The sequence below is a fragment of the Rhinatrema bivittatum genome, chromosome 3 (assembly GCF_901001135.1).
Source record: "Rhinatrema bivittatum chromosome 3, aRhiBiv1.1, whole genome shotgun sequence".
Taxonomy (NCBI): domain Eukaryota; kingdom Metazoa; phylum Chordata; class Amphibia; order Gymnophiona; family Rhinatrematidae; genus Rhinatrema; species Rhinatrema bivittatum.
In genome coordinates, this window is record NC_042617.1 from 471,941,647 (window position 1) to 471,967,501 (window position 25,855).

The 25,855-nt window shown below is 45.3% G+C and overlaps 1 protein-coding gene across 7 annotated transcripts in view; it reads right to left on the reverse strand.

Annotated features, from left to right (window-relative positions):
- The window catches only part of PUM2 (pumilio RNA binding family member 2), a 427,826-nt gene that overhangs the window by 5,621 nt on the left and 396,350 nt on the right, over window positions 1-25,855 (reverse strand). For all 7 annotated transcript variants that reach the window (XM_029595976.1, XM_029595973.1, XM_029595975.1 and 4 more), the window contains 2 exons: window positions 9,617-9,738; window positions 1,885-2,077 (listed from right to left, as the gene is read on the reverse strand). In XM_029595976.1, coding sequence (XP_029451836.1) covers window positions 1,885-2,077; window positions 9,617-9,738 — 315 coding nt within the window. The remainder of the gene's footprint in view (window positions 1-1,884; window positions 2,078-9,616; window positions 9,739-25,855) is intronic.

Genomic DNA, 25,855 nt, shown 5'->3' on the forward strand with positions numbered 1-25,855 from the left:
TCTTGGATGCTGCCTAGGCAGCTATTATAGTTGGCGGATATGTTTTCTGAATTTCTTTTAACTGATTGTACTTTTTTTTTTCTTTTATGACTGTTTTGCTTTTGTACACTGCATAGAACTTTGAATATTGTGGATATATTGTGAATATATAAATAAAATAAATAAATGCATGATATTGTGGATATATTGTGAATATATAAATAAAATAAATAAATGCATGATATTCCTGCAGACATTCTAGGTATGTAGTAATGGTGAAAGCCAGGGTCCCATAATTGCAGTATTCTTCCCTGGTGGTTCTCTGACTGATCCAAGAGCTAGAAGATGTCTCCTCCTCAGAACTGTTCATGGGCTAGGAGGAGCCACCACTTTGGCCATTTACCATCTCTGCAGCACACCCAAACAGGACAACAGATTTAAAACAAATGCAGTTTCCAAAATTCCATACTGTCTTATACAATACACAATTACAGTGTTCATTTATAGTTATATTCTTTAAAAATGACCAACAGATTGGGCACTTGAATGGCTAATTATGCCAAAGTGGGAGGAGATTATGGCTAACCTTTCCCCGGATCTACAGAGTAAAATAAAGCAAAATATTTTTCAACTGAAATACCATTTTCAAATGGTTACACTGAAAATTCCTTTCTTCAGAGGAGCTGTGGGAGAAACTATTGGGATGTGACTCTCAGAAAACAATGTTGTGCAATAGCCAATTAATAATGCAAGATTTTAATTTACAATACAATATATTCCACTTGGGCAAAATATAAGCTATTGTTATAAGAAGTCTGCTAGGATTTATGTCCCTTCAAAAGAATATGGTATTAAAATGTGTTAATGGAAAGCTGTTTAATTTTTGATAAGGTCAAGTTTCCATGTGCTAAAAAAATAATAGTTCCTTTCCTCTTTGTACTCCAGAACCCTGAGGAACTTAGCAAAGAGCTTCCTACAACCTCAAAGGCTTAGCAGCAGTCAAAGGGCAGTTAGTATCACAGCACTCAAATTACTGAGACAGCCATGTTTCCTAACGTATGAAAAGTTTGGCACCTCCAAAAGAGCTGTGCCTCTGCTGTACTGTTCAGTAACTACTGTACCTGAATACTAATATTTATTTGATTTATATTCAGCTTTTCAGGCACTTCAAAAGTGGATTACATTCAGATACTGTAGCCTTAAACACTTTGGAAAGGTGAGTTAAAACTTTAAAAATATATTATAGTGCCATACAAACCAGACCACTTTGTCCGCCCTAATTTTTCGTTTACATACTCAAATCATTGTTGGATCAGGCTATTTGCTTTTTCCCCCACTAAAACTGTAAGAGTAAAAAACCCCACAACTTTCTGGAATAGTCTTCTCTTCTAGTCCAATTATTTAAATTCCATTTTAATGTTTGCAGAGCTTGCTTACCACATTAGGTAATGAAGCACCATCAGTACTGACTCCTCCCCTACAAACTTTCCGATGCCCATTAAAAAAAAAAAAAAAAAAAAAAGACTAGAAAGAAAGCCAAGCACTGATTTTTCAAACAAAAAAGGGAGCAGTGGCATTTGTAACTCAAGTATTGCTCTCTGTACGCCACCTGCTGGCCATCTGTTCATAGCAACAATTTAAGGATTAAAATATGGGTACATTTATTCTCCAGGATCCCTTTTCATTTTAATAAACAAGGAAGAGAAAGCATCTGAAGAAGGCATTTAGGGAAAAAAAGCTTTAAGGAAACCACCAAGCATTATAAACACATGGCAAAAATCTGAAAAGTGCTCTTAGAAAAGTGCCTTTTAAACATAAATGTTCTTTTGGTAAACATATAAATGGCCACAAAACAAAAGGAAAAGAAAAATAAGATCAATTTAAAAAATACTTTTTGTTAACAACCTTGTGCATTATGATTTTGCGTTGAGCAGGTTCCGCCATGTCAATCATCTTCTGGACGACGTAGTTGGCATACTGGTCCTTCATCATGGTATATAAGGCACTGTGAGGACCGTCGTTCTGACAGCACACCTCATCGATCAGTAAAGCTCGCTCGGCACGGGAGGCATGAGACACACACTTCTCTACTACATTGCTGGAAATACAACCAATCAAGTCAGAAGCAGCAGGACATTTCACAATCTCTCAGACTTAGCCCAATTATCCCTTTCTGAAGTGCTTCTTCACTTCTAATTAATGAGGTTACAGAAAGACCACTTAAATTTCCTGACTACTGCCAAGTTAATCCTGGATACCATTTAGTTGTATCAGTTCACAACAGTACTCAAAAGAGGCAATCTGTGTTCAAATATATATTCACAATTAAAAAAAAAAAATATCAAATGGTTTCCTTATTTTAAGGTTTCAAACACAAAGTGTTAGCTGGGTTAGGCATTACATTTGGAATGTACTATTATTGCACACTTGATTAAAGGAAAATCAGTAAACTAACAGGGTCATTTATCAATTCGAGTTAGGGCCTTAACACCGGCGATAACGTCATAACGCATGCGATAAATAACACATTGCAAGATGCATATGCAAATTCTAATAATTTAGTCAAAAGGGAGGATTTTGGGTGGAGTTTATGAAAATGAGGGGTGTTTGATGTTGCGTGTGATAGTGTAATGGAGAAATTACTTACCTGATAATTTCGATTTCCTTACTGTAGACAGATGGACTCAGGACCAATGGGTATAGTGGACTCCTGCTAGCAGTTGGAGACGGATCAGATTTCAATCTGACGTCAGCCCCTAGTACATATACCCCTGCAGGAAGTGCAGCTCTTCAGTGTTCTCCTCGAAAAGCATTGTGGATATATGTGTGACTGACTGATTGATTAACTTAATTTGAGTAACTTCATAACTTGGTTAAACTTTAAAACTTGATTAACTTGAACTGGTTGATTGACTATAGCTGGAGACCGCCAAGGTACTCAACCGGAAAGCGTCGACACCCAGCAGGGTGGATGCCCCAGGTAAATGAAAACATGGCTTACCCTTGAATTATTTCAAAGACCACACGTAACGGCAGCCAAGGGTGGGATGCTGAGTCCATCTGTCTACACTAAGGAAAACGAAATTATCAGGTAAGTAATTTCTCCATTTTCTAGCGTGTAGCAGATGGACTCAGGACCAATGGGATGTATAAAAGCTACTCCCGAACTGGGTGGGAGGCTGCCCGTGACCCACTTAGAATTGTCCTTGCAAATGCCGTGTCCTCCCAGGCTTGAACATCCAGACAGTAGAATCTTGAGAAGGTATGTATGGAGGACCATGTCGCCGCCCTGCAGATCTCGGCAGGCGACAGCATTCTAGTTTCTGCCCAGGATACTGCATGGGCTCTGGTAGAATGGGCCTTGACCTGTAGAGGTGGTGGCTTGCCAGCTTCTAAGTGGGCCGCCTTGATGACTTCCTTGTTCCAGCGGGCAATGGTTGCCCACGAGGCCACTTCCCCTTGTCTCTTTCCGCTGTGCAGGACGAAAAGGTGGTCCATTTTTCGTACGGGTTCTGACATTTCCAGGTATCTGGATAGGAGTCTACAGATGTTGAGGTGGCGTAGACTACGGGCTTCTTCTGAATTCTTCAAGCCATCTGTCGTTGGTAGCGAGACGGTCTGGTTAAGGTGGAAATGTGAGACCACTTTGGGGAGGAAGGAGGTAACTGTGCGTAGTTGGATGGTTCCCAGGGTGAGCCTGAGGAATGGCTCACGGCAGGACAGTGCTTGTAGTTCGAGATGCGGCGGGCTGAACAAACTGCCAGCTAGAACACCGTCTTTAAGGTTAACAGGCGGAGAGACAGTCCTCGGAGGGGTCTGAAGGCGGTTCCCGCTAGGAAATCCAAAACTAGATTGAGATTCCACAGAGGTACTGGCCACTTTAGTGGTGGATGAATGTGTTTGACTCCTCTTAGGAAGTGTGACATGTCCAGGTGAGAGGCTATGCTGTCGCCCTTGCTCTTTGAGCCGTAGCATGATAATGCGGCCACTTGTACCTTGATGGAGTTGAGGGACAGTCCCTTCAGTAGTCCGTTCTGTAAGAATTCCAGGATCACAGGAGCTTTAAATGACCGTGGCTTGACGTTATGGTCTTCGCACCAGTCTTCAAATATTCTCCAAATCCTTATGTACGTTAACGATGTGGAGAACTTGCGTGCTCTGAGGAGGGTGTCGATTATAGCCTCCGAGTATCTGCTCTCTCTCAGGCAGGCCCTCTCAATGGCCAGACCGTAAGAGAGAATGGAGTTGGGTCCTCGTGGAGGATCGGACCTTGTTGTAGTAGGTCCCTGTGTGGAGGCAGGGGTAGGGGATTCCCTGCCAGCAGTCTTCTCATGTCTGCATACCAGGGTCTTCTGGGCAATCTGGAGCCACCAGAAGAACTAGCCCTCTGTGTAATTGTATCTTGTGAATGATTGCGCCCAATAGGGGCCACGGCGGGAAGGCATTTAGCAGGGTCCCCGGTGGCCAGGTCTGTACTAGGGCATCGATCCCTTGGGACTGCGGTTCTTGCCTGCGGCTGAAGTATCTGGACACTTGGGCGTTGGATCTGTTTGCCAGAAGGTCTATGTCCAGTGTCCCCCACCGATTCACTATCATTTGGAAGGTTGCGGACGACAGCTTCCATTCTCCTGGGTCTAGACTTTCCCTGCTGAGGAAGTCCGCCGTGATGTTGTCTTTCCTGACGATGTGGATGGCGGAAGGAGATTTGCCTCCGCCCACGACATCAGGGGGTCTATTTCCAGGGACACTTGTTGGCTTCTGGTTCCTCCCTGTCTGTTGATGTAGGCCACAGTTGTGGCGTTGTCTGACATTACTCTGACCGCTTTGTCTCGAAGTCTGTGAGCGAACCGCAGACAGGCTAGTCTGACTGCCCGTGCTTCTAGGCGATTGATGTTCCATCCCGCCTCTTCTGCGTTCCACTGCCTGCCCTTGGGTGGTTAACTCCTCGCAGTGTGCTCCCCATCCTCGTAGACTGCCATCTGTGGTGAGAAGGATCCAGGTTGGAGAGAATAGTCTTGATCCTCGGCTCATGTGGTTGGCCTGCAGCCATCACCGTAGCTGGTTCAGGACTCTGCCCGGGAGTGATAGACGTACGGTGTAGTTCTGGGGCCGTGGGCTCCACTGTGATAGAAGTGAGCGCTGTAGGGGTCTCATGTGGGCTCGCGCCCATGGCACAACTTCCAGTGTGGATGCCATCAGCCCGAGGACTTGCAGGTAATCCCATGCTGTGGGACGAAGATCGTTCAGCAAGGTATGTAGCCGGTTCCACAGTTTTAATCTCCTTGTGGGGGTCAGGCTGACCTTGTCTTCTTTGGTGTTGAATCGGACTCCTAGGTATTCCAGCGACTGTGAGGGTTGTAGGAAACTTTTGTTTGTGTTGACCACCCATCCTAGGCTCTCCAGTAGAGTTATGACCCTGCTGGTTGCTTGGTGGCTTTCCTCCGGTGACTTTGCCCTGATCAGTCAATCGTCTAGGAAAGGGTGGACGAGGATTCCTTCCTTCCTCAGTATTGCCGCCACCACTAGTATTACCTTGGTGAACGTCCGGGGTGCTGTGGCTAACCCGAAAGGTAGTGCTCGGAACTGGTTGTGACGGTTCAGAACTTTGAAGTGTAGGTAGTGCTGGGTGTTCCTGATGAATTGGGATGTGTAGGTAGGCCTCCAAAAGATCCAGGGATGTGAGAAATTCTCCCGGTTGTATCGCCCTTATTACGGATCGCAGGGTTTCCATGCGGAAACGGGGAATTCTCAGGTGGCGGTTGACCGACTTGAGGTCCAGGATGGGCCTGAATGTTCCCTCTTTCTTGGGGACGATAAAATAGATGGAATAATGTCCAGTATTTATTTCTTGTGGAGGCACTGGGGTACTGGCCTCGAGGGCCAGTAGTCTGGCCAGTGTAACTTCCACTGCCACCCTCTTGGAGGGGTCGTGGCAGGGGGACTCCACGAACTTGTCCGGAGGGGTGCATAGAAAATCCAGGTAGTACCCGTCCCGAATGATGGCTAGGACCCACTTGTCTGAAGTTATCTCAACCCATCTACGGTAGAATAGGACTAGTCTGCCCCCTATGGCTTCTTCCCTTGGACGGGTTGGCTGAATCTCATTGTGGGGTGCCGCTGGGGCCTGTACCCGAGCTGGTACCCCTCTTGTTGTGCTTGTTCCAAAAGGACTGGTTCCTGCTCGTAGGGCGGGGCGCTTGATAGTTGCTCCTTTAAGGATTGAAGCGCTGTGAACCGCTGCCCCTGGAGGACCTGGAAAAGGGTCGCTGGTTTCTCTTCGTTTTATCCTCCGGTAGGCGCGGCACTGGGGACTCGCCCCATTTGTCAGCTAATTTCTCTAGTTCGCTGCCAAACAGGAGGGATCCTTTGAAGGGCATCCTTGTGAGGTGTGTTTTGGAAAATACGTCGGCCGACCAGCTTCAGAGCCAGAGTTGCCTTCTGGCCGCCACCGCGGATGACACTCCTCTGGCCGCTGTACGCACTAGGTCGGAGGCAGCGTCCGCGAGGAATGATACTGCTGGTTCCATGTCTTCTCCTGGGGTGTTGTTCCTGGTTTGGGATAAGCAGGCATGTGTCACCACTGTGCAGCAGGCCGCAATTTGTAGGGACATTGCGGCTACGTCGAATGACTGTTTGAGGATGGATTCCAGACGCCGATCATGTGCATCTTTGAGCGCTGCTCCTCCCTCTACTGGAATAGTGGTGCGCTTAGAAACCGCGCAGACCATGGAACCAACTCTTGGGCAAGCAAGAAGATCTTTGGTTGCCGGGTCCAGGGGGTACATGGCTGCCAAAGCTCGGCCCCCTTTGAATGTGGACTCCGGGGCATTCCATTCCAGGTCAATCAGCTGTTGTGCCGCTTGTAACAGAGGGAAATGGCGAGAGGTCTGACGAAGACCCTCCAGCAGGGGGTTCAGTTTAGGTTCCCCCGAAGCACCTGGGCCCGGGATAGCAAGCTCCCTCAGACATTGGGTGACCAGGTCCGGGAGCTCGTCCTTTGTAAAGAAGCATCTCATGGTTCGGTGAGGCTCTGTCCCCGGGGGGAACTCCCCCTCTTCTAGGGGCTCGGCTTCCTCTTCAGAGATGTCTGTGTCCCCATAGGAGGGGCTTCTGGGTAGTGGAAGCCTGTGCCTAGTTCTTGAAGGGCCTGGGGCCTGAGGGTCCTCCGGCGGAGCATGTGGCTGACAGCCGGAGGTTCAGTTTGCATTTGAACAAAGGCGTGAATCCCCTTGAAGAACTCCAACCATGAGATCAATGCTGGATCCAAGCTGAGAGGCGCTGGTTCCCTGGGGGTCCCCATCTGTTGGGAGGTCCCACTGGGATCTGCTAGGTCCGGGGTACTCCCTGAGGAGCTAATACTCGGCCCTGGGTGGGACTGTCCCTGAACTGGATCTCCCAGGGCCTCCTCACACTGCGTACACACAGGGCATCGGCCTCCTCGCTTTGTGCGGCTCTGATGTGGCATGCTGGGCAGAGGCCTTGAGCTTTTATCCGTTTCTGGTGGTGCCATGCTTTCGGTGCGTAAACTCAGAGTTATGCGCGTAGCTGTGCGTCCAGCCGTAGATATGCGCACAGCTGTGTGCGTTCAACTTATGCGCGAAAGGTTTATGTGCGTGTAATTCTATGCGCACTAGGGCTTCGTGCGCCTAAGTCGGTTTTGGGTGCTCGGGCAGGATGGCGAACGGCGTGGCGAAACGAGCCAAGATGGCGACGGTGAGCACGCGGGCAATATGGCGACCCCTACGGAGGGTCTCCACGTGGGTAGATCCTTGGAAATAACTGGGGCCTGGCCCTTCTAAGGCGGATCAACCGCCTTAGCAGTTGCTTCTCCTCGATCCTCAGAGACCGGATTAAAGCAGAAGATTTCTACCTTACCTTGTCTTCGGCGCTTCCCGGTTTCGTCCCAGGCAGTCTCCGGCTGCAGGGGGAGAGGGCAAATACCTTCACCGCCTCGCTCGAGGGTGCACCCGCTGCCTCTCAGCCGCGCCAGAGGATCGGGGGCTAGGTCCTTGCCGCGATTCGGCCGCCAGACCAAGGCTTACCTCCAAGGGACCACGGAAATCATCTCTGGAATCTCAACTGGGGGAGGGACCAGAGGGTATCACCGCAGGAGAGCGGGGCTCGTCTTCAGGTAGGATTCTCCTTTAAAATTTGGTTTTCTTCTTTGAATTGGTTTTAACCCTGTGAGAGCGTGCAGATAGTCCCTAACTGCTATGGAGACGGAAAATACTGAAGAGCTGCACTTCCTGCAGGGGTATATGTACTAGGGGCTGACGTCAGACTGAAATCTGATCCGTCTCCAACTGCTAGCAGGAGTAAACTATACCCATTGGTCCTGAGTCCATCTGCTACACGCTAGGAAATGCACAATTTAACGCCGGAAATAACTACACCCTTTTTTCAGGGCGTTATGCTGTGCGTTCCTGTTTCGGGCATGCGGAGGAGGGGAGAAGAGAGCCTCTGGGGAAGCACACAGTCAACTTTTTATACCACTGTAAGAGGGGCAACTAGTAACTTGGGGCAAGATTTTGGTGGTGGCCTAGGTTTTGGGGGGCAGTTTTACATGCATTGTCAGAGGTACGAACAGCACAGTAGACATCGGTGAAGATTTGATGTGATTTGGAATGATGAAAGATACACAAAGATGAGGTTTTTACATTGTACTCTTGACCTGGCTTGATAGCGGCTATGTAGAGAGTGCACCAAACTAGGTCGAGAGTACATCTGACTGTGCATGTAAAAGTGCCTCCCAAAACCTCAACCTGAGTTACTAGTTTCCCCTCTTACAGTGGTATAAAGTTTACTTATTTGAGAGCCTTATAAAGAGACTCCATCGCTCACTCTGTAGCCAGCAGCAGACCCAAAATGTGGTAAAAGCCTGTCTGTGCAATTCTCAGCTCACAATGTGAAAATATCACGGGTGCGATAAATGTAACACGCTCTGCACTAAAATACTTATGTAATGTGGTAAAAATAGTGCATGCTGCGGTATCTGGAAAATTACCCTAACCATGCCTCCCCCCCCCCCCTTTTTTTTTTTTAACTATGGGTACTGTTCTAGTGAAATTTATAGCAAAATGATGAATCTAGGTCTAACTTTATTAGGTTAATGAAAGTTCAAAGATCACCAATGCACTGCCTGAAAAATTACCTTAGTTGTCTCAAAGCTTGACTTTAATCATCAGCCGTGCAAAAAGCATCAGTTCTACCCAGCTATGTTGTTGGGACAACAGATTTGCTGAATAACTGATGCTACATGCAAATTTTTTCATTTTCTTTGCTCTACCAATGAACTTTGACAGATGTTTGGGATGTCAGTTGCTAGTGGGGTGAATACTGAAATTCCCCATTTTCCCTGAAGTCTGCATCATTCTGAGGTGATTATCAATTATTCAGTTTACAGTTCCAACTCACTCAAAATACATTGCCGAGGAAAGAGGCATCATAATTCAGCATTTCTTCACAAATATTTCTCAAGTTAACAAGAAATATGGTTGCCGCATTCATCCTCTAAAATATATACTTTAGACATATTTAAGTCAATAAGACAAAAGCAATGAGCCATTTAAGAAGATGTAACACAAAGCAAGTTCATTCATCTCTTCTCAGAATAGTACTGAATACCATTTTCTAATACCTGGCAAATTTGTGTTGACTCAGAGATAAAACCTTCCCTCTTATTTCTGCAACAATTTTACTCTTGTCTTCAGGGCGGCCATGCTCCAGCACATGTTGGATCACATAATTTCCATACTGATCCTGAAAATAAAGTGAAGTTTCTCAGTTGTGCATTTCATTCTCTTCCACAACGCTTACTAGGCTTGGTTTCAAAGCTTCAGGCAACATGTGAGAAAAATTACAGATTGTGCTAGAGCCGCTGTGCAACTGGCAGAGGATAACATCTGATCCCCACTTATCTGCCACCCGTGTAACATCACAGTGACAACCTATACTGTAACTATGCCCAATATCTGCTTGCTGATCTCTGCTGAAACTGATTCTTTGAACCCAGTAAGATCTTTCATACTTACTCCATTTTCTATAATTCTACTAAAATATTGGCACACCATGGATAACTTAGAAACCTAACCAACCTATTTCGTGCCGAAATGTAAACCGTTGTGATGGTATATTACTAAACGACAGTATAGAAATTTTTTTTTAAATAAATAAAAAAAATGTATGTAATTATTGTGCATTCACCAGCACTAAAGCTAATTCATTATGCACCAGAGAGAGAGAGAGAGATATCAGAACAAAAAAACAATTAAACATACCTCCTCCAGCCCATCCCCACCACTGTCTGTCTCCACCAGCTCCTCTCCAATTCTTTCACGGCCATCCCCCACTCTCCCCTGCAATTGAATTTATATCCTATTCCAGTTTAGAAACCCTGGTAAAGGTAAAGACACAAAGAGACTGCAAAGCTTGCTTTCAACCCCCTAACTCAAGGTTAAAGAAAGTTACCAAATCAAGAAACAGGCAGAAAGAGCAAAGAGACTTGGGGTGAAGGTGTGAGGTGAAAAGTAAGAGAGCGCCCAGTCAAGCGAGCCTCCAGAAGAAAGCCCAGTTGATAAAAAGGAACTACCTGAGGTAGGCAAAAAAACTGTTTTGTTTGCTCTACTGAACCAAACCCTCAAGAGTGTAGCAGGGTTCTTAATTTGAGTGCAAGTGCTTGTGAAAGAAAAAAACATGCTAGAAAAGTTGCATTTTTTTCTTTTCCTAATGAAACGAGCTGAACATTTGAGAGCGTAGCACTAGACCATTGAGCATGTAAGAGAAAGAGGCCAATGATTGTTTTTCATTAACCTACGAAACTGGACTGGGTGCCTGGAAGTAGTCACAATGTGTATAGAAAGGAAGCAAGCAGAAAGGCTAGGGCTGTGAGTTTTCCCCCTTCCTTTTGTTGCCCTCTTGAACTGAGTATCTGTGGCACAGAGTCTTCCAGCAAGAATGTTCTTACAAAAAAAAAAAAAAAAAAAATTTGTTTCTCTTCCCTCTCTCCTTTTGCTTGACTAGGCTGAGGAATGGAAACGTTTAGGAAGGCAGACCAGCTTGCTGAAAATAATAGGCAAGAGTTCACTTTTTATACACTGTTCTCAGGACTCAGTCTCTGGTTAACAGGGAGCCCCTACTTCAGATGCAGAGACTCAACTCATGTAATTATCTGCGACAGCTAATGGGGGCAGTGAATCCTCAAGGAAGTCATAAGGGAATGACCTCATTGTAAAGCTGGGGTTTAAATTATACCTTCCTGAGAAACATAACTGGAGAAATTACTTACCTGATAATTTCGTTTTCCTTAGTGTAGACAGATGGACACAGGACCAATGGGTATAAGTGTACTCCTAATAGCAGATGGGAGATGGAGTCAGATTTCAATCTGACGTCAGCCTACATATACCCGTGCAGGAAGCTTAGCTCCAGTATTCTCCTCGAAAAGCAATCGTGGATACATGTGTGTTTTAATAACTTGATTAATTTGGATAACTTGATTAACTAGGACTTGTTCAACTGATTTCCAAATTGGAGACTGCCAGTGCACTCAACGGAAAAAACACAGACACCCGGCAACTATGGGTGTCTTGAACTAGAGGTAATACCTGGCTTACCCGTGCTTGTCTTGCTCTTGGGGATTGTCACCCGAGGTTTCCTGATTTTGGGGCAGCCGTGGGCGGGATGCTGAGTCCATCTGTCTACACTAAGGAAAACAAAATTATCAGGAAAGTAATTTCTCCATTTCCTAGCGTGTAGCAGTTGGACTCAGGACCAATGGGATGTACAAAAGCTACTTCCGAACCGGGTGGGAGGCTGCCCATGGCCCACTTAGTACTGCCCTTGCAAATGATGTGTCCTCCTGAGCCTGGACATCCAGGCGGTAGAACCTGGAGAAGGTATGTATGGAGGACCACATCGCTGCCCGACAGATTTCGGCGGGTGACAGCATCTTGGTTTCTGCCCAGGACACTGCTTGGGCCCTTGTAGAATGGGCCTTGACTACTTCTTTGATCCAGCAGGCTATGGTTGCCCACGAGGCAGCTTCCCCTTGTTTCTTCCCACTGTGAAGGATGAATAGATGGCCAGTCTTTCATACAGATTCCGATCTTTCCAGGTATCGGACTAGAAGTCTGCTGATGTTTAGGTGGCAAAGACGGGGTGAGTCTTCAGAGTCCTTATGTTCGTCTGGAGATGGTAGAGATGAAATTGAGAAACCACCTTCGGGAGAAAGGAGGGGACCGTGCATAGTTGTATGGATCCCGGTGTGAACCTGAGAAACAGTTCTCGACAGGATAGGGCTTGAATCTTGGAGATACGACGGGCTGAACATATTGCCACTAGAACGCAGTCTTCAAGGTCAGAAGCCGTAGTGATAGACCGCGGGTAGGTCTGAAGGAAGCTCCCGCTAGGAAGTCTAGTACTAGATTGAGATTCTATAGGGGCACCGGCCACTTTAAGGGTGGTTGGATTTGTTTGCCCCCTCTCAGGAAGTGGGAAACATCTGGATGGGTTGATAGACTGATGCCGTCCACTTTGGTTCTGAAGCAGGCCAGCGCAGCCACCTGGACCTTGAGAGATTTGAGAGAGAACCCATTCTTCAAGCCATCCTGCAGAAATTCCAGGATCATGGGGATTTTGACCATCTGTGGAAGGATCTTGCGGTCCTCACACCAGGCTTCGAATATTCTCCATATTCATATATAAGCTAGAGACGTGGAAAACTTGCGTGCTCAGAGCAAGGTGTCAATCACTGCCTTAGAGTATCCGCTCTTCTTCAGGCGAGTCTTCTCAATGGCCAGACCATAAGAGAGAATCGAGTTGGGTCTTTGTGGAGGATCGGTCCTTGCCGGAGAAGGTCCCTGTGTGGAGACAGGCACAGAGGGTTCCCCGCAAGTAGTCTTCGCATGACTGCATACCATGGCTTTCTTGGCCAGTCCAGGCCCACTAGAAGTACTAGCCCCCCTGTGGTGTTCTATCTTGTGTATGATCCTGCCCAGTGGCCATGGGAGAAAGGCATACAGCAGGACTTCCTGTGGCTAGGTCTGGAAGAGGGCGTCGATTCCCCGGAATTGCGGTTCTCGTCTGCGGCTGAAGAACTTGGGAACTTGGGCGTTGGACCGGGTTGCCAGGAGATCCATGGCTGGGGTTCCCCAGCATTTTACTATCAACTGGAAGGCTGTGGTCAACAGCATCCATTCCCCTGGGTCTAGGCTCTCTCTGCTGAGGTAGTCCGCAGTTACGTTGTCTTTTCCCGCGATGTGTGCGGCTGAAAGCCCTTGCAGGTTGCTTCCGCCCTTGCCATTAGGGGATATATTTCCGGGGACACCTGTTGGCTTCTGGTTCCTCCCTGGTGGTTGATGTAAGCAACTGTTGTGGCATTGTCCAACATGACTGAGACATTTGCCCTGGAGTCTGTGACTGAATTGCAGGCAGGCAAGTCTGACAGCTCGAGCTTCCAGTCGGTTTGTGTTTCATCCAGACTCTTCCTTGTCCCATTGCCCCTGGGCCGTCAGTTCCTGGCAGTGGGCTCCTCCACCCTCGCGGGCTCATATACATGGTGAGCAAGATCCAGGTCGGTGGGGATAGTCTTACTCCCTTGCTCGGATGGTCTTTCTGTAGCCACCATTGGAGCTGGGTCCGAACCTCTGACGGTAGCTGGAGGCAAATGGAGTAGTTCTTGGACATCGGGTTCCATCGTGACAGTAGGGAATGTTGTAGTGGGCGCATGTGGGCCCTTGCCCATGGGACGACTTCTAGGGTTGATATCATGAGACTGAGAATTTAGAGGTAGTCGCAACAGTGTTTGCAATTGGTCCAGTTTCCTTCTCCTTGTAGGGGGAAGAACAACCCTGTCTTGTTTGGTGTCGAACCGGACTCCCAGGTACTCTAGCGATTGGGAGGGCTGCAGACAGCTCTTGGCTGTATTGACGACCTACCCGAGATTCTGCAATAGATTGACTCTGGTGGTTGCCTGGTAACTTTTTTCTGGAGATTTTGCCCTGATCAGCCAATCGTTCAGATACGGATGTACGAGGATTCCTTCTTTCCTCAGCGTCGCCGCCACTACCACCATGATTTTGATGAACATCCAAGGAGCAGTAGCTAGTCCGAAGTGTAGCGCCCGGAACTGGTAATGATGGTGGACCGGGATGTGGAGATAGGTTTTGGATAGATCCAGTGAAGTCAGGAATTCTCCCGGTTGTACTGCCCTTATGACTGAGCATAGGGTTTCCATGCAGAAGTGTGGTACCATCAGGTAAGCGCTTGACAGTCTTGAGGTCCAGGATGGGCTGGAGCGTTCCCTTCTTCTTGGGGTCGATAAAATAGATGGAATAGTGACCAGTATTTTGTTGGTGCGAGGGCACCGAGGTTATTGCCTTTAGGCTGAGTAGTTTTGTCAGTGTGGTTTCCACTGCTGTCCTCTTGGAGAGGGAGTGGTACAGTGATCTCATAAATTTGTCTGGAGGGATGCTGTGGAAGTCCAGATAGTATCCTTCTCGAATGATGGTTAGGACCCACTTGTCTGTTATCTCGACCCATCTTTGGTAGAAGAGGGTAAGTCTGCCCCCTATGACTTCTTCCTGGGGATGGGTCTGTTGATTCTCATTGTGGGGTGCGGCCGAGGCCTGTACCTGAGCTGGCTCCCCTTTTGTTGTGTCTGTTCTGAAAGGACTGGGCCCTGCCAGTGGGGCGAGGTGCTTGGTATGTGTTTTGTACTGTCTAAAACGCTGGGCTCCTCTGCCCTTGGTTCTTTGGGGAGAGGAGCGCTGGTTTCTTTTGTTCCTGTCCTCCGGTAACCGAGGTACTGAGGATTTGCCCCATTTGTTGGCTAATTTCTGAACAGGAGGGATCCTTTAAAAGGCATTCTCATGAATTTCATCTTGGAGGTCGCATCGACTGACCAATTTCGGAGCCATAGTTGCCTTCTGGCTGCCACTGTGGATGAGACGCCCCTGGCTGAGGTGCGCACCAGGTCAGAGGTCGCATCCATGAGGAAAGATATTGCTGGTTCTAATGTTTCGGCGGAAGTGGTTGCATCCTTGGAGAGGAGCAAATAGGCACATGTCACAAGGGCGCAGCAGGAAGCGATCTGCAGGGTCATTGCTGCGACAAATGAGTGTTTAAGGATGGATTCCTGATGTCTGTCCTGGGCATCCTTGATTGCAGCTCCCCCTTCGACTGGATGGTAGTGCTCTTTGAGAGCATGGTGCCCACTTTTGGGAACCCTAGGAGTTCTTTGGGTTCCAGGGGGTATAGGGCTTCTAGGGCCCATCCTCCTTTGAAGATGGCCTCCGGGGCATTCCATTTCAGGTCAATCAGTTGTTGTACGGCCTGCAGCATTGGATTTTCTCACACTGTGCAAGTGTGTGTAGTGTCCCTAACTGCTTAGGAGACTGAGAAATACTGAAGAGCTAAGCTTCCTGCACGGGTATATGTAGGCTGATGTCAGATTGAAATCTGACTCAATCTCCCATAGGCTATCAGGAGTACAATATACTCATTGGTCCTGAGTCTATCTGCCACATGCTAGGAAACTGCAATTTCGAAGGGTGGAAGAGGCAGATTGACACCGCAGAACTCAAACTTCTAATCCAACCTGAGAAGATCATTGTTCTATATTCCCGAACCATTGTTTCTTCTGTCTTATATCCAAGCTCCAATGTTTACTTTTGAGAATAGCTGTGCAGAACAGAGCCAGTGGGATATGAGTGAAGGTCCATTGACTAATAAGAATTTGTGTAATTGAAATCAGTGCAGAAAAAAATCAGAGTTGCTTACCTGTAACAGGTGTTCTCTGAGGCTAGCAGGATGTTAGTCCTCACATGAGTGACAACATCAGATGGAGCCCCAATGTGGAAAACATATGTCAAAGTCTCTAGAACTTTGACTAGGCAAACTGAGCATGACCTGCATGCCCTATAACACGTGTCCATGCAGGGTCCCTTCCCAGTCTTGTAACAAAGAATTATGATTAAAATAAAAAAAACTAAGAGATATCAAACTCCGTGGTGTGGCAGGCTAGTTTCATAAGGACTAACATCTTGCTGTCCTCTGAGAACACTTGTTAGAGGTAAGCAACTCTGCTTTCTCTGAGGACAAGCATGATGGCAGTCCTCACACATGGGTGAATCCCTAGCTATAGTCTGTTGGTAACAGAGGGGAAGACAGCCTGAACCCAAACAATGGGCCCTAGGTGGGACAGTTGGGTTCTACAACTCAAATAGGTTCCTAAGGACAGACTGAGCCGAACCTATTGTCATGTCAGTCATCCCTATCCAGACAGTAATGAGATGTGAATGTGTGGAGAAAACGCCATGTCACAGCCTTGCAGATCTCCTCCATGGGAAATGCTTGCAAGTGGGCCACAGACACTGCCATGGTTCTGACAGAATGAGCCTTGACATAACCCCCAATATAGTGTCCTTGCCTGGGCATAACAGAAGGAGATGCAATCTGCTAGCCAATTGGATAGAGTCTGTTTGGCAATGGTAATGCCCAACCTATTCTTGTCAAAAGAAATAAAAAGTTGGGTGGACTGTCTAAGGGCTTTTGTCCACTCCAGATTGAAAGCTAAAACTCGCTTGCAATCCAAACTGTGCACTGCTTGTTCGCCTTGGCTCAAATGGGGCCTTGGAAAGAATATTGGCAGGACAACTAACTGGTTAAGATGGAAATCTGTCACCAGCTTAGGCAGGATGTGAACACAAAACCACCCTGTCATGATAAAACTTAGTATAAGGTAGATAAATCACTAAGGCCCGGAGTTCGCTGACCCTGCATGCTGAAGTGACTGCCACCAAAAATATTATCTTCCAGGCCAGGTACTTCAGGTCACAGGAGCTCAGCAACTCAAAAAGAACTTTCATCAGCTGAGCTAACACCACATTGAGGTCCCAAGACATAGCAGGAGGCCTTAGGGGAGGCTTCAATTGAAGCAGGTCCCATGTGAAACGTACAACTATGGGCTGTACAGAGATGGGTGTACCAGCTACTCCTTGGTGGTATGTGCCAACTGCACCAAGATGAACTCTAAAGGATTAGGTTTTCAAGCAAGCTTCCGGTAAGTGTAGAAGGTAGTCAAGCAGTTTTTGTGTGGGGCAGGAGAATGGATCTAAGGCCTTCTGCTCACATCACACAGAAAACCACCTCCACTTCTGTAGGACTTTCTAGTGGAAGGCTTTTTATAAGCTACAAGGATTCGAGACACATCCTCTGAAAGATCAAGTGGCTGCAGAATTAACCCCTCAATATCCAGGCTGTGAGCAACAAGTCCCTAGACTCATTGGTCTACGGATGGACAACTCCTGTAGGAGTGGAAACCAGACCTGTCTCGGCCAATGAGGGGCTAAGAGAATCATAGTCCCTCTGTCCTCGCAAAGCTTCAAGAGAGCCTTTGCCACTAAGGGAATCTGAGGACACAGGCATCTGAAAACACACGTATAGAAGACCCTTGCCCCAGTAACGGGCAAGGACTTCCAAAGCTGATTTGCCATCTGACCTGTACAGGGAGAACAAAGGCACTTTTCCTGCTGCAGGGGGACTTGAACAGATCTACGTCCAGGCTCCCCCAGAGGCGGAATATCCGATTTGCTACCCCCTGATCCAGGGACCACTCATGGGGGTCTGAAGGCTCGACTCAGCCTGACCACTACCACATTCTTTGTCCCAGCCAGGTACATGGCCTTGGGCACTATCCTGTGGGACAAGGTCCATGACCATATCTGGACCGCTTCCTGACACAGGAGGTACAATCCCATGCCTCCCTGATTGTTGACATACTACTTGGCTACCTGGTTGTCAGTCTGGATCAGGACAACTTTGTTGGACAGACAATCTCTGAAAGTCCATAGCGTGTACCGGATCGCCCAAAGCTCCAGAAAGTTGATTTGACAAGTGTGTTCCTAAGTGCACCAGAGACCCTGGGTACTGAGCCCATCTACATGAGCTCCCCACCCCAGGGTGGATGCATCTGTGGTTAGTACAATTCGAGTAGGGAGACTGAAAAGAGATCCCCTGTTTCAGATTTGAAAGAACACGCCAACAGGACAATGAGTCCTGGAGAGACGGGGTTACTCGGATGCAATCCTGGAAGCTCTGAGTGGCCTAGCGCCATTGCAACTTCAGGGTCCATTGGGCTCTGTGCATGTGAAAATGTGCCAAGCGAGTAACAGATGGTTGTGGCTGTATGGCACAACAGCCTCAACACCACTGACTGGTGAGACAGCTGACGCTTATCGGATCTGCTAGGCTTCTGGACAAGGAAATCCTGTCTGCCTTCTTACTGATGGGAGGCACTGTGAGGGGTATTCCCATATCATCATCAGCAACCCCTTAAAGATCTCATGTACCAAGACCACCATGATCTCTTTAGGAGGCTCCACGAACTGGAGAATCTCAACTATTTTGTGCCTGGCATCGTCCTCCGTCAGAAACTGAAAAGGGATAGCTTCTTAGGCGGAGACTTCTTTCGCTCCTCTGGAGAAGCGTCTGAAGGGATGCCCTCTGAGGACTCCGAAACATCATCTCCCTAGGAGTCAGAGTTCCTCATCCTCACTGTAAATGACAGGGGATGGGTCCCTAGGTGTTTAGCCTATGTCCAGAGGTGCAGGCACCAGTAGAACTGAACGGGAGGAGGGTGTCAGGCCTCAGCATCTCTGCTGGTCGTGGAGGAACTTTCTTCTCGGAGGAACCGGCGAAGACCACCATATTGATAGGAGGCGGCCTCTGTGTCCCACTGGGCACCAATGCTGCTCCAGGAATCGACAGCAGCTGGGTCGGTAACGCACCAATAAGCACGTTCAGCTTCTCCAGAAATGGTACGAGAAAGGCCAGAACCGGGTCCAGTGCCATCAGTGCCACAGGACCAAAACCCTGCAGCAACCAGTCCACCACTAGCTGGACGCGACACTCCAGCTCCAATGTCAAGACTAACTGGGAGGAAGGAGGGGTAGCCAGATCTTCATCGGACCCTCAAGGTGGATCAGTGACTGGCATCAAGACCGGTATAGACCATCAAAGACTCCCAGCACCAATAGAGGATTGGCACTCCTCGTCGCAAGGTTGCTTCGGGGGCATAATGGCAAAAGCTAGTGCATTCCCATACCTGGCACTGTGCATGGACCAGTGCCGATGCTTCAACTTCCCTTGATACTCGGCCCAGTCCTTCCCTAGTGCCGAGGCACCTGACATCCTTGGCCTACAGGAGATAGACTGGCCGGTCTCTGGTGCCCCTATTCGCCGGCAACATCGATGGAACCAACAGTCTTGCTGATGTGGATGGCTTGGTGTCCATTGGGACGTCTCCTTGGTCCTTCGATCCCAAGGCTGCTGAATCCAAGGGCTCGGATTTCTTCGACCTAAAGAGCGCCTCCATCTTGTCAAGTCAAAGTCAACGTCTCTTTGGGGTCAAATGGGCACATAAGCAGCAACCCTGGACGTCTTGATATGCCCCTAGGCAGAGGACACGTCTCATGTGGATCCCTTATGGACATGGTCTTTTGGCATTGAGGGCATCGCCGAAAACCGGACGTGGCCATGACGGATGAAACAAGGGGTACTAATGGAAGACGATGGTGGCGGGGTGGCGACCGTGAAAGAAAATGTACCTGAATCGGTGAAAACTCTGACTAGGAGATACTAAAGGAGGGCATAGAGAGGGACCTGGCAATGGAACAATGAGATAAAACGTGAGAAAAATGAAGTTTTCCACAAGGCCAAAGCTCACTCATCCCGTAAGGTTTATAGCTCTGCAGAAAAAGAAACTGGAGAGGGTCTCCACATGGATGTGTGGTATAGGGTATGCTGGGCATGCTCAGTGTTCTTAGTCAAAGTTCTAGAAACTTTGACATAAGTTTTCTGCATCAGGGCTCCATCTGATGAGGTCACCCATGTGTGAACACTACCATCCTGCTTATCCTCAGAGAAGGTGCTATAATAGAGTGAAGAGTCCAAAGAATTCTGGCGGATAAGGGATGATAAGAGTACTGGAGGACAGTGATGTTTTTCTTGGGTGTATTCAATAAAGAGATGTATGACTATGAGAACAGTATTGCTGATCTGGGGGAAAAAAAAGACAGCCCAGGAGCAGAAGACTATTTGAGCTTGATTCACTTTCCGCTCACAGCAGAGATTCCTTGGGCCTTCCAGAAGCTGCTTTCCTGCCCATCTCCAGCCTGCCCCCCCCGCTGAGTTCACTGTGGGCAGGATGCCTCTGATGGGGCAAACCAAAAGGATCCGTGCCTTGAGGAGCACCTGGGAAACTCTGGGATTGTTGAGCAAGAGCGCCATTTAATTTTTTGTTGACTATTGAAGATGTAACAGATGTGACTTTTTATTTTATTTTATCAGGTCCTTTGTAGCAGAGGGGTTTAGTATGTGTGAGCTGTTTAAGATGTGTTAGAGCTGATATTTTGTGGTTATTTTGGGAAGTTTTCAATTTCTTGCATATTATTAACATTCTGTTATTACAGTGGCTGATATTTTGTGGTTATTTTGGGAAGTTTTGTCAATTTCTTGCATATTAACATTCTGTTATTACAGTGGCTGATATTTTGTGGTTATTTTGGGAAGTTTTGTCAATTTCTTGCATATTATTATTAACATTCTGTTATTACAGTGGCTTGCAAAATCATTCAACCCCCTAAAAAGTCATCAAATTTTTGTGTGGATTACAAATGATGATTACACAGATTGTTTAATATATTTATTGCAAATCAGTATGCTCTTAAAGCACATTTCAAATTCACAATTCATTATTTCTTTGCATTTTTTATAAATGAAAAATACTGCTTGCATATATATTTAACCTCTTCAGACTAATACTGCTCACCTCTAATCAAAGTCTTCACTAAAGTGTTTCCAGCTCCAGAATCAACTCTAATCCTAGGAGACTTTAACCTACATGTAGACAGCATACATTAATCTATAGCATGTGAAATCTTTCTAGATACTATGGAAAACATGAGTTGGTCACAATTTGTAACCAACCCCACTCAAAGAAAGACACATCCTTGACCTAATTTTCGCCAATCACAATAACTGCGTAATCAACTCTTCCCACAACATATTGCCCTGGTCTGATCACCAGCTAATAAAAGCAGAAGGAACTCTCCTCACCACACAGCAAACTCACTCACATAATAATAAATCGTTCACATACAGAAAAAGATAGAAACGGAAATACTTGAACAATTAAAAATAAAATAACTGAGTTTGATCATGATAATGCCTCCTCATCTTTTGATTCCTAGGACAAAATCAATGAAATAGCGGATACCCTATGCCCAATCCAAAAAAACATGTTCCAAAATGAAGGCAACACAACTAAACAAAAGAAACCCTGGTATAGCAAAGAGCTAAGATACATCAAACAGACCCTGAGAAAATCTGAAAAGAAATGCGGAAATGCCAATCTACAGAATCCCTATTATCAAAATACCATGAACAAATCAATAAAGCAAAAAGACTACTATGCAAAACAAATTCATGGTGTAATATTTAATTCCAAATTACTCTTCAAAACAGTTAAAAACCTAATCAAGGACCCATCCTCTTCCACCTCTAATAACTACAACTTTTCTAAAAGCTCATGCAATGATTATACTACTTTGTTAAACAAAATCAATATACTAAAATCACAATTCTCCACCTACTTACCAACAAAAGAGCCTGAAGAAAATTTTGGTCAAGTGAAATGAAACTTATTTAACCCAGTATCTAAATTTGAAATAAACCAAATCACAAAAATAAAGCCTGCTATCGATTCATTGGATCCTATTCCTGCAAGTGCCCTGAAAACAGTAAACAGCATAATAACCCCGATATTTACAACCATAATAAATCACCCACTAGCTCTGATCCCAGATAGGGCAAAACAAGCTGTAATTAAACCAACCTAAAAAATAAAACTGGCAGAATCAATGATTGGGACAATTACTGAATAATATCCAACCTGCCTTTTTATTGCTAAAGTCCTAGAAAAAGCAGTGTTATCACAATTAGAGAACCACCTAGAAGACAATATACTATACCCAAACCAATTCAGATTTAGAAAAAAATTCGCTCAACAGAAACCCTACTCATTTTCTTACCCACCCTGTACTTCAAGGGTTTGACAACAATGAATCATATATCCTGGTACTAATTGATCTAACAGCAATATTAGACCCAGTTGATCATACTCTGCTTTGCCACCAGCTGAGAAAAATTGGAATACACAGAAATGTTAACAAATGGTTCTCTTCCTTCCTAAAAGATAGGACATTCTAGGTCAAACTGGGCAATCAAATTTCTGACACCTTCCCAATCGATACAGGTGTACCCCAAGGTTCAGCAACTCTCGGCCACACTATTCAACATCTATTTACTGCCTATATGTGGATTACTAGCAAATCTAGGAATCAACTTCTTCCTATATGCAGACAAGCAATTTTACATTACCCTTTGACAAAACATTTGAAAAAACTGCGTCATCTCTGTCAACATACATGAAGGCCATACAACAAAAACTCTCAACTGAAATAGGCTTAAAAGATATTACCTTACAATGGTTCAAATCCTACTTAGACAATAGATCATATAAAGTTAAATTAAACAATATAGAATCCAAACAAATCCATTTGCTTCATGGTGTACCTCAGGGATCCTCACTTTCTGCCACACTTTTTAATATTTATATGCTTCCTTTATGTAAACTTCTATCTGATCTTAACCTTACATATTTTATCTATGCTGACGATGTTCAGATTTTAATACCAATTGAATCTTCAATCGACGCTACTCTTAAACTGTGGGACATTTATTTATCTGCTATTAAAGTTCTGACACAGATGAGTCTCTCTCTCAATGCTAAAAAACTGAGATTCTATACATCTGCCCAAAGTTAAGTCCACAGAAGGAAGCTGAAATTTTGGAAACTGCAAAAAATTATCCCATTTCTTTTGATGTCAAGAGACCTAGGGATCATCTTGGACTGTGAAATGAATTTCAAAAAATGGGTAAACAGTATAATTAAAGATGGATATTTTAAACTAAATGTCTTAAAGAGATTAAAACCTCTACTACACCTGAACGATTTTAGAACTGTTTTACAAGCTCTTGTCTTTTCTAAGTTGGACTATTGTAACGCTCTCCTTTTGGGCCTACCTGCTTATTCTATAAGACCTCTTCAACTACTCCAAAATTCTGCCGCTAGACTCTTAACTAACACAAAAAAAGCTGAACATATTACTCCCATCTTGAAAGATCTTCACTGGTTACCCATTGGTTACAGAAAACACCACAGGGCTCTTTCTTTAATTCATAAATCACTTTATAACGACAAAGTTGAATGGTTCACACCATTCAATATTTCCATATTCCCTCAAGAACAACCAGTTCAACTAATACTAGGTTGCTTCCAATTCCATCAGTAAAAGCTGCGCATCTGAATACAGTCCGTGAAAGAGCTCTATTGACTGCCGGGCCTGGATTGTGGAACTCCCTACCACAAGACCTCAGGATGGAACCTAACATTAAACTTTTTAAGAAAGGAGTAAAAACATGGCTGTGTTATCAAGCCTTCCAATAACTTATTATGATTTCTTTTTAGTTTTTGTCTTAATTTTAATTTAAGTTTTAATATTATATTTTACTTGTTAATTTTAGCTAATTTTATAATACTTTGATATTATGTATTTATAATTTCCTTTTAAATTTTGAATTGCACATGTTTTAATTGACATTTGTCCATTACTGTCACCCGATATATGTACACATGAATGGCGGCATACAAAAAACCCCCAATTAAATAAATAAATAAATCTAAATCACAAAAAAAAAAAAGAAATTGTGTGGTTAAGGAGAGATAACATGATAATCAAACCACCAACCCTAGACCTAGGAATTATTAATATTACTCTTAGATCAAGTACGAGACCTAGGAATTCAGATCAATGAGAACTTCATGATGAAAAAGCATATAAGCAAATTAACCAAAACAGGATACTCCAAGCTGATATTATTACATCGGCTGAAACCTCTAACAATACAGGAGTTCCACGCTGTCTTACAAACACTAAGATTCTCAAACTTAAGACTACTGCAACTCCCTATAACTAGGTCTACTCTCAGGACTAATAAAACCACTAAGTTACTTCAAAATGCATCTGCTAGACTCTTACTAGGGACAAGAAAATTTGAACACTTCACCCCCTCGCTGATAGCACTGCACTGACTTCCTGTACAATCCAGACTTCATTATAAAGTATTAACTCTAATTTTCAATATCATCAACAATATCAACTCATGTTTATTAGGAGTGACACTTCAATATTACACACTACAGAGAGCCTTAAGACCACAAAACAAAGGACTTCTAATGGTGCCTTCTACTCGGAACACACACCTAACGCAAATAAGAGACCAAGGGGTAGATTTTTTAAAGTTATGCACAGGTATAGATTTGTTCGCGCAACCCGGAGCGAATCTACGCCCGATTTTATAACATGCGCGCGCTGCCGTGCGCATGTTATAAAATCCAGGGTCAGCGCGCGCAGGGGGGGTGCACAATTGTGCAAGCTGCGTGCACTGAGCTGAGCAGCCTGCCACCATTCCCTCCGAGACCGCTCCGAAATCAGAGCGCCCTAACTAAATCCCCCCTACCTTTGTTCAGAAAGCCTTGCGCGCGCCGACCAGCTACCGGCGCGCCATTCCCCGGCCTGGGAGCTGGTTCAGAGGCCTCGGCCACACCCCCGGAATGCCCCCAGACTGGCACCACGCCCACGCCCCCGAATGCCATGCCACCCCTGACATGCCCCCAAAGCAAAGCCTCGGGACTTACACACGTCCCGGGGCTTTGTGCGTGCCGGCGGCCTATGCAACATAGGCGCGCAAGTCCCCTGCGCGCGTATATCTGGCTGGATTTACGGCGCAGGGCTTTTAAAATCTGCCCCCATATGTTTTGCATAGCGAGCCCCAAGTTGTGGAACTCCCTCCCAGAGTCATGTCAGATAAAAAAATGTTTCAGGCGTGAACTGAAAACATGGTTCTTTAGAAACATAAAATACTAATATGCTAATAACATCAACATCAGTACCAGAGATTATGTTAGTGGAACAAGCAATAAGTACTGAACAGTGTAAAGTGTATTGTTAGTAGAATTAGAATTTATATATACTGTGGTGTCGACCTAGAAAATGTATGAATATGAACTAGATTATATATTTGCTATTGTGATGCCCTAGAATATGTATGAAACTGAACTAAAATATGTATTTGCCGTGGTGTTGACCAAGAATGTGAATGTTGACACAGTATGTGATTGATGACTAAGAATATGAATGCTGATATTGTAAACCATTGTATCTTTTGGAATGACAGTATATAAAACTCCTAAATAAAATAAAAATAAAAAAAGAATACTTAGTAGAACCACCTTTTCCTGCAAGAATAGCTGTAAGTCTGTTGGGGTAAGTTTCTGCCAGCTTTGCACACTGTTAGGGAGTGATTTTTGCCAATTCTTCCTGGCAGATTTGCTCCAGGTTGTTCAAGTTGGTCTGATGATGGTTATGGACTGCAATTTTCAAACAGTGCTACAGATTCTTGATTGGATTAAGATGTGGACTTTGATTTGACCATTGTAGAATATTCTTTTATTTTTTATTTATTAGATTTTCAATTTTTACAGACATCAGTCATGTCATAGAAAACACAAGAATGGTTTAAACCATCTTAAGAAAAACAAACATTTTAAAACATAACACATTTTCAGTACCACTTCTTGAATTAAATGCAATTTGGGAGAACCAACTACCAAAATAGAGCAATATTAATCATACACAATTTTTAAATAATTAAAGATGGAAGTGCGGGTTTATTCATTCACCCGAGACTACTTGGT